At 49.8% G+C, this 9,753-nt stretch overlaps 1 protein-coding gene across 1 annotated transcript; it reads left to right on the forward strand.

The window, feature by feature from the left end:
- The first annotated feature begins 1,271 nt into the window (after window positions 1-1,271).
- Window positions 1,272-2,731, forward strand: LOC119331601 (peroxidase 2-like). Its single transcript, XM_037604763.1, has 2 exons — window positions 1,272-1,568; window positions 1,688-2,731. The coding sequence occupies exons 1-2, from the start codon at window positions 1,347-1,349 to the stop codon at window positions 2,504-2,506; spliced, it is 1,041 nt and encodes a 346-aa protein (XP_037460660.1). The 5' UTR covers window positions 1,272-1,346; the 3' UTR covers window positions 2,507-2,731.
- Window positions 2,732-9,753: the final 7,022 nt, after the last annotated feature.

The following is a 9,753-nucleotide window of genomic DNA, read 5'->3' on the forward strand; positions in this document are numbered from 1 at the left end:
AAGAATCTCACATGGAACCGAGAAAAAAAATCTGAAGTGAGCGCGTGGATAGGGGGAGCTGGAATAACAGCGAGTGGCTACCACACTCCTCATGATATATGTAGGGTTGTGTAGGAAGAAAGAAGGTTGACGTACGTGCTGGCATGTGCGCTTACGGGAACAGCTTGCGAATAATACATGGAAGTTGGGCAAGTTGCGTGTTCCTTGCACAAGCCAGTTCTCTTCAACTCGAATACATTTCTCGTCTTGTAGCTGGAACTGAAATAAAGTAGGGCAACAAGGCTCTGGTTTCGTCTCTTCGGTCGAAGACTTGTAGGGTGGCGGGCATGTGGTAGGTGCGCACGATCGGCACATATATCCGGCGCATGTGGCAGCTTGTTTATTCCCTCGTTTCGCGTGCCATGTCATATGCACGACGAGGTTAGTTGAACGGTGTAAAACAAGTGGTTTACGTTGCGTGAGCGGCGAGAACGCATGGCACAGTGCGGGGATTGTTGATGAGAAGACGGAGGTTGCCGCGTGTGCATGTGTGTTCTTTGTTAAGACTTAAGAGGATAAACGGGATTCTCGCGAGTCAAAGTACCAACATGGGGATCGGTTGGGTAGGAGTGGGACGACGGCCTAGCCGACACTCTCCGTGATTACCTTTTCGACCCCTTTGTTCTTTACGCATGCATGATCGCGACGTCGCAACACTCGCTTGATAGCTTCCGTTCTGGTTCGTAGTAGTAGCCTTGTCTTGTTCATTGGCTGATGATCGATGAAATGTACCGTTTAGATCAATCAATAATATCCGAGGGGTTGGTGTATATTCCTATATATCATTTCCACGTGCATACACAAGAGAAAGTTCGAACCAGGTCATTGGTGTTTGGATGGTTGCAGGCATTATCGATAATTGGATCCATCATCGATGTGTAGTGGTCAAGTGGTGTTCTTTGGGTGTGCGTAGTGTACTCCTATGTATATATTGCGTCTTCGTGTAGCCAGATCAGCAATACCCCGTGCAGATAGCATTATTTATATATACCCACAGCATCGCATTTTCAAAGTCGCTGGCAGTACATGGTTTACCAAAATGAAATAACAATCGTTGGTACATTCCTGCTGGGCTCTCATTATCGGTGGCTCGGTGCTGTACTCAATCATGCATATGAACGGTTCCTTCGAATAAAAATAGCTAGGTGCAGAAAACCACGCATCAACCGTTAAAAAACTAGCCGAACCCGCCGTTATATACCCCCGTCGAACCTTGAGCACAGCACCACATCATCTCACCAAGCAGCAGCTAGCTAAGCTAAGCCAAGCCTAGCCAAAGCTTCTCTAGCTTCGATAGTCCAGGAAACATGAGGCTCGCAGTGGTTCTCCTGTGTGCCCTGGTGGCCGTCCAGGTCGCGCTCCTCGCTGCATCGTCGGCGGAGGCCGGCGAGCTGGTGGTCGGGTACTACGACAAGAAGTGCCGGGGCGTGGAGAACGTCGTCCAGTGGCACGTCAGGAGGGCGCTCAAGACCAACCGCCGCGCCGGCGCCGCCCTCGTCCGCCTCCTCTTCCACGACTGCTTCGTCAGGGTACGTACATTTCGTGCACCGTGCAGTAGTTTCACTTTCACCTGGGTTTGCATTATCTGGTCTACGTTTCTGTCTAGCCAGCACAGAGTAACATAACGATGACATGCACATGCATGCAGGGTTGCGATGCCTCTGTCCTGCTTGACGCGTCCCCGGAGAACCCTCACCCGGAGAAGGAGGCGCCGGTGAACATCGGGCTGGCGGCCTTCGACCTCCTGGAGGAGATCAAGGCGGCCGTCGAGGACAGGTGCCCCGGCGTGGTGTCCTGCTCCGACATCCTCATCTACGCGGCCCGCGACGCGGCCCACGCCCTCAGCAACGGCAACATCCACTTCGACGTCCCTGCCGGGCGCCTCGACGGGCACGTCTCCTCGGCCGCCGAGGCCCAGGCGGAGCTCCCGGACTCCACCTTCACCGTGCAGCAGCTGATCGACAACTTCGCCCGCAAGGACTTCGACGTGGAGGAGCTGGTCATCCTGTCCGGCGCGCACTCCATCGGCGTCGGCCACTGCTCCTCCTTCACCGGCCGCCTCACCGCGCCGCCGGAGCAGATCAACCCGGCCTACCGCAACCTGCTCAACCACAAGTGCCACCAGGGCGCCAACCCCGCCGTCGTCAACAATGTCCGCGATGAGGACTACGAGACGGTGTCCAAGTTCATGCCCGGGTTCACCAGCCGGGTGCGCAAGATCAGCGACTTCCTCGACAACACCTTCTACCACAACAACCTCGCCAGGATCGTCAGCTTCAACTCCGACTGGCAGCTCATGACCCACACCGAGGCCAGGGGCCACGTCCACGAGTACGCCGACAACGCCACGCTCTGGGACGGGGACTTCGCCGACTCCCTGCTCAAGCTCAGCAAGCTCTCCATGCCGGCAGGCAGTAAGGGCGGCATCAGGAAGAAGTGCAGCATCGCCACCCACCCTCTCTACTAAATCATACTACGTACGTACGTAGTGCGTCGGTACATGCATATGCATGCATCAAGGTCATCCAAAGAAGAAGAGAACCTTTGCCCCTGGCGGTGTGCAGATTTCTTCCATAATCATGTGGTTTTTCTCGTTCAAATCCATTCTTTTGATTCCCATTGGTTGTGTGTTTTAGTTATGGCTACATATATGTATCACGGTAATTAATAAAGTTACGGTCTTTCAAATGTATTACAAATGATCAGAAACATCATTATCGTGAGTCGTGAGTCGTGACACTACAAGCATAAAGCATCAAAGCCACATGAGAGAGCATGCACCTACCTGACAAACCTTACCAACCACATGATCCGTGCTAATCTGATACTCCCATCAATTTATTTTTGGACTGTGATATATACCGAGCGTTACGTATCATTGTGAAAAGTGAAAAGTGAAATGCAGGTTCCTAATTGTGAAATAGTAACAACAGAAAGTGAAATTCTAATATATCATCGTGAAACTGATTATTTCAAAATGTGAAATATACGCTTGAATTTAAACGTTGTTGAAAAATATCCAAGATTGATATAATTTTAGAGATTTTGGTTCACCCACCCTCTCTACTAAATAAGTCACACGTACATCGGTGCATGCATATGCATGCATGAGGTCATCCAACGAAGAACCACTGCATGTTGTTGTGTGTGGATTTCAATAATCTTGTGGTTTTTCTGGTTCAGTCCGTTATTTTCATTCTCATTTGTTGCTTATTTATGGCTACATGTATGTATCACGGCAATAAATTTATGGTCTTGGCAAAAGACAATGTATTACAAATGACGTTTCAAAAAATGTGGTACAAATGATTATAGATATCAACGTGGTGAGTCGTGATGCTACAAGCATAAAGGGTAGACCGTGAACTGAAAGCTCACATGAGAGAGCATGCAGCTACCAGAGAAATCCTACCAACCAGATCATGGCCGGCTCCTTTCGCTTAATCAAAGCTGATACTCCCATCAACTTGTTTTTTTGGGGGGCGACTACAGTAAAGTAACTAATTCTTAGTCACAAAAATACCCGAAAAAACATGTGAAAAAACATTACAAACAGTACAAAGGAAAAAACCAGACCAGTTAAAATGAGCTACGGTATTGGGCATGGACGGAGGTGAGATTTCCTTATGAATCAGTACATGCGACATATAGCGCTAGCGAGCAAAGTACGGGATTTCCTTAAGAATTAGTATGGGCGACATATAGCGCTGGTGAGCAAAGTACGATGGCTGCACGAACCAGCGATAAAACCATGGGCCAGCAACCCACGTGGAAAAAGTGGCCCGAGCAATCAGTTCAACACGTATGGGTGAAAAATCGAAATCACGAATTAAGGGTTATTCTTTGCTAGAAAACCATATGCCAAGAGCATATCTGCCTTCGCTGAGCACTGTAGATGCCGGTGCTCGGCATGGAACATTTTTCTGAAAATGCGTGGAGAAACCGATCTCGTTGCTCCACATGCCAATGTGGTTCAATATGTGCAAAGGAGTAAACAACAGGGGTGACGAGCGGATTATAGCAATTAACAGATGCTTATTGCATAGTCTTTTGGTTCTCAAAACATAATCTGTAGAGGGAAATTGAAAGTGTTGCTTTGCCAAATTTGAATTCTCAAATTTACTCCTTTTCGCCTTACTCATGATTTGGTATCGGAGAATTTGAGGTTCGGCGTTACATACCCAGATGAAGGCAGTACATTGACTGATTTTGAACAATCGAGCCATATTACAGAAGTCATTTTTAATTGGGACTTAACAAAACGCATAGACATGCATACATTTGTCTCTGTCCAGTCTGATTCTTCGGAGGCCATCCCTTCATTATCTTCTAGTGGCCTATCAGGTTCGGCTTATGGTCATCTTATCGCTGAGATTAGAGGTTTAATGACTATTTGGGAGTTTATTCCACTTAAGATTAAGAAAGAACATAATAGAGTACCAGATCAATTGGAAAACTATAGCCACACGGAGAGCACTACGGCAGTATGGTGTGGTTCAACCATATCCCAACTTGTATTGAGGATTTTTTTTTGAAACGGAGGCAAAAGATTTGCCTCATCAATTAATTAAGCAGAAGAGAATTGTCCAGTTAATTAACGGAAAACCAGGCGAAAACTGATACAGACCAACTACAGGTGGACTACTCACAGAGTGACCACCATACCCAACACCTAACGTCCACCAACCCGCACACTGTTACAACATGAAGACACCCCAACGAGAGTAACTCTGCCGAAAACCACGGGCACCACCAAATCCACGAAGACAAGCCAGACCATAAGGACAACCCAAGAGACTGGTAACCATCCATCAAGCAGCTGCGGAAGCCTTTCTTGTGGCGTCACTCTTCTTTCCTTTGCTCCTGAGAGCCTCCTCCGCAATCGCCTTGCCAGATCCAGGGCTCACCCTCTCCAAACGTTTGAGCAAGCTGTGAAGCTCTATTTCAAAGAGAATCTCATTGAACTTGTCACGCATGTGTTGCCGGCGGGGCTTGCTGAACTGCTTGTGCCAAGCCTGGGGGTGGCTCTCCCGGAGCCGTTGTTCTGTGCTCGCCAGCCTACGCTGTTGATGTGTGCTCCGGATCTCCCTCCTTCCCCTGCTTCCACACCACCCAGGAAGCCGACAGCCCGCCGAAAAACTCTCGCTGGCGTGAAGATCTCCAAGGTGGGTGGCCTCTCCCTGCAGAGGATCAGGCGCCCTGTTGTCCTCGCAGCAACGACGTCGGCGGCACAGGCGGCTGAGCAGTTTATTGGTCGCAGCCTGGGCATCATCAAGAACGGGCAGGACGTCACCACTGCCACCCTGGATGCCTTCGCTGTAAAGTTCAAAGAGCAGGTTCCTCCTGATGTAATTGTGGCCATGAGAGAGTTCTTTGAGCTAGACAATGGGGCTGTTACAGCAGTGGAAGATGCTCTGATCGAGCATGATGGAGCAGGGGTCCTCGACACTGTGGGAGCAGATGTTGCCGCGGGCTCACTGGATGTGAACGCCTGAGGTTTAGATCTTGTAGTAGCTGCTGCTGGGTGAGTTGTTCCTCATGTTAGTGCAACATCTGTTGTTTTGCAAGGGTCTGTTCCAGTTCAAGGGCAATAGCTCTGTTTGTGGAAGAACTACAACTCTGTAAGTGGTTTGTACCAGTTCAAGGGCAATAGCTCATGTTAGTGCAACTATGTACGTGGTTTCGTCCATTTGGCCTTGTGCTAGTCCATGCTTCCATCTTCTTCATGCATGTGTGCGCCCCCATCATGGGCTTCATCCAAACCTCAGGGCCACCTTACTTTCCAATGACAGTACAACCGATTAACACAATTAGCTGGAATGTGTGGGGGCTTAATTGCCCAGACCGAAGAGCTATTGTTAAAGCAACGCTTGCCGATTCCTCCTGCCAGCTTGTCTGTCTTCAGGAGACTAAGTTGAGTGTTGTCGACAAATTCATCATTGCGTCACTTGGGGGAAACAGACTGGGTGGCTTTGCCCAGCGTCCGGTGAACGGAACTAGGGGCGGTATCCTATTGCTATGGGATGAGAATCTACTTGATGCTTCCGACTTTGTCACCTCTGCAAACTGTATTTCTGCCACGTTCTGTATACGTGCTTCTGGCTCCTGCTTCAAGCTCACTTCGGTCTATGGCCACACTGATTCCTCGTGCAAAGATGCTTTTTTTGCGGAGTTGCTCAACCACAAACCACCTACGGATGTGGCTTGGTTGGTTGCCGGGGACTTTAACCAAATTTACCGAGCCAGGGATAAGAACAAGAGGAACGTCAACACGAGCAGAATTAACCGCTTCCGGTCGATGCTTCATTCCTGTGAACTCAAGGAAATCCACCTCCAGAACAGACGCTTCACTTGGAGCAACGAACGCGCCAATCCCACATTGTGCAAGCTTGATTCCTTCTTCTGCAATGTCGAATGGGACACCACTCACAACAATCACTTGTTACATGCCCTGTCATCTTCCCTCTCTGACCATTGCCCTCTGTTGCTCGCCGATGACAAGGGCCCTAGGCGCCCGCGTACATTCAGATTTGAGAATTTCTGGGTATCTTTGCCCGGATTTCACGAGGTCGTTCTTGATGCTTGGGCGGAGAGGGTGAGTCATTCTGAACCGTACCAGGTCCTCCACCATAAGCTCAAAAAAACAGCGCTCCGCCTTGCTCAGTGGAGCAAGCGTATCTTCTCCAAGGCCAAGGTGCAGCTCCATGCAGCCAACATCATCATCCTCCGCCTGGACATTGCGCAAGAGGAGCGACTGCTATCCCCGGAGGAGCTTGACCTACGCTCTAGGCTTAAGAGGCGCATGATCAGTCTTGCGGTTCTAGAGAGGGCAAGAAAGAGCCAATGCGCTAGGATTGCGAACCTGAAGGATGGGGATGCTAACACAAAATTTTTCCACCGCCGCATCAACGCTAGGACAAGGAAAAATCACATCCATAGGATAAAAAACGCACAAGGCTGGGTCACCGACCATAAGCAAAAAGAGGACATCATCCATAACCACTTTGACGAGGTCATGGGCAGAGCAAGCACGAGCTGCGTTGACCTTAATTGGGATGAGCTTAATATCCAGTCGCATGACTTGGATGATCTCGGTGATCCCATCACTGAGGATGAGGTTTTGGCGGCCATAAAAGCAATGCCGGGGGACAAGGCTCCCGGGCCGGATGGCTTCACGGGCATCTTCTTCAAACATTGTTGGGAAATTATTAAGCATGATCTCATGCGGGTCATCCAGAACTTTGACTCGCTCCACACATCCCACTTGCAATGGCTCAACTCGGCCAATGTGGTGCTTTTGCCCAAGAAGGAGGGGGCGGAGGGAGTCTCTGACTATAGGCCTATTAGTCTTGTCCATGCCATGGCCAAGATTATCGCCAAGATTCTTTCCCTGCGGCTTGCCCCTCACATGGACGTTCTCGTCTCCAATGCCCAAAGTGCTTTCATAAAGAAGAGGAGTATCCATGACAACTTCATGTATGTGCGCAATTTTGCGAGACGGTTGCACAAGCGCAAGACTTCAGCCCTCCTCTTCAATCTTGACATTAGAAAAGCTTTCGACTCGGTCAAATGGGAATACATCCTCGACTTATTACAACGCAAGGGGTTCCCTTGCAAATTCCGTAATTGGATCGCCACTCTACTCTCATCTTCCTCTTCGCGCGTTCTCCTCAATGGGCTTCCGGGCCCCCCGATCAAGCACGGCCGCGGATTTCGTCAAGGGGACCCAATTTCACCTCTACTGTTCGTCCTTGCAATTGACCCCCTTCAACATATCCTCGACATCGCAACTCACAAGGGCATCATCCATAGGATCCGCGGCCGCGGCATCATGATGAGAACCTCCCTCTATGCGGACGACGCGACCATCTTCATGGCCCCAATCAAGCAGGACATTGATAACCTCTCAGTCATCCTAAGGGGTTTCGGCGAGGTGACGGGACTCTGCACCAACTTCCGCAAGAGCTCGGTTGTGCCCATTCGATGCAGCCACCTTCCTCTGGAGCATATTCTGAGTAGCATTCCGGCGACCCGCGCCGCTTTCCCAATCAAATATTTGGGCCTCCCGCTCTCAGTACGACAACTTCGGAAGGTCGACTTCCAGTATCTTGAAGACAAGGCGGCCGGAAAATTAGTAACTTGGGAGGGACAAAGCATCACAACTATTGGGCGCACTACCCTTGTCAGATCGGTCATCACCTCTCAAGCGGTCTTCTCCATCACATCTCTCATCGTGCCACAGGGCACACTTCATAATGTCAACAAGATTGAGAGGGCCTTCCTCTGGTCAGGGTCGGACAAGACGACCGGCGCAAAATGTAAGGTCAATTGGGACATGGTCTGCAGGCCTACGATCTATGGAGGCCTGGGCATCCTCAACACCGACAAGTTTGCTCGGGCCTTGCGACTAAGGTGGCCATGGTACGAATGAAAGGAGCCTACCAAGCTTTGGGTTGGCTTGGGCAACCCGTGCACCGACGAAGATATGGATTTCTTCTATGCCTCCACCACAATCATCATTGGCAATGGTGCAAAAACACCGTTCTGGGACTCCCGAGGTTGCTTGGCCGCAAGCCCAAGGATATTGCCCCTCTTATTTTTCAAGCCTCAAAAAGGAAGAGATCGACGCTTCGCCAGGCCCTGCGAGGGAACGCTTGGATGACCCACATCAAGCATGCCACTATTGTCTCCGCCGCACACATCCAGGAACTTTTCTCGCTTTGGGCACTTGTGCATGACTTCCATCTTGACGATCACGTTGAGGACGACATTGTTTGGAAACATGCTGATGATGGGCAGTACTCGGCGTCCACAGCTTATAAGGTGCAATTCCTTGGCCTGACGCACTCGCCCATTCACCACATGGTTTGGAGAGCTTGCCCCCCCCCTATGGTTAAATTCTTCGCCTGGTTGACCTTGCAAGACCGGAACTGGACCGCCGACCGGTTGGTGCGGCGTGGTTGGGATAACTGTGGGCTTTGCCCTCTTTGCAAACGTGAGCAAGAATCGGGCATCCACCTCTTCGTCAAGTGCCGCTTCTCCATTAGGCTCTGGCGATCGGTCATTGACAAGTTTGGTCTTGTGCACATGGACACCTCCAATTGGCACCTTGAGGATTCCCTCATACAATGATGGGATAAAAGGACCGACATGCGAAACCCCAATAGACGAGCGATGGCCTCCCTCACCATGCTCGTCTCTTGGACTATTTGGAACGAGAGAAACCCGAGGGTGTTTCGTAACAAGAGCGCGCCGCCGCCTATCCTGCTCCAAAATATCGTGCTTGAGGCAAAATTATGGGTTACGGCAGGTGCTAAGAAACTAGGGTGTTTTGTTGTACGAGAGTAATTGCCATGCCGTGTTGCAAGGGCGCTTGTAAAAACTCTAAACTCTATTCTCCTATTATTTAATGGATGAGGCAAATCTTTTGCCTCCGTTTCGGAAAAAAATAATGAAACATATAAGGGCACGGCGATGAAAACAAACCCAAAAAGGAATGATTTGCCACATCCAGAACCATTTGGCACGAAACTAGATCCATCAAATTCAAGGAGAATATGGAGGCGCACACTAGTTACTCGGGCTTACAAGATGATTGATGTAGCATAAATGCCATCATTATATTAGGCCAAAGACAGGCTTAACTAAGTTCTGCTAGATCATGCATCGAAGGTGAAAGCACCAACAACTTGGACTTTAGCGACTAGCAACGCT

Source organism: Triticum dicoccoides, chromosome 7A, assembly GCF_002162155.2.
Source record: "Triticum dicoccoides isolate Atlit2015 ecotype Zavitan chromosome 7A, WEW_v2.0, whole genome shotgun sequence".
Lineage (NCBI taxonomy): Eukaryota > Viridiplantae > Streptophyta > Magnoliopsida > Poales > Poaceae > Triticum > Triticum dicoccoides.

Excerpts from the sequence above, each read along its gene's own strand:
- LOC119331601 (XM_037604763.1), top strand. The coding sequence starts at position 1,347 with ATGAGGCTCGCAGTGGTTCTCCTGTGTGCCCTGGTGGCCGTCCAGGTC. Across the intron at positions 1,569-1,687 it reads TCCACGACTGCTTCGTCAGG|GGTTGCGATGCCTCTGTCCT; the intron begins GTACGTACATTT and ends ACATGCATGCAG.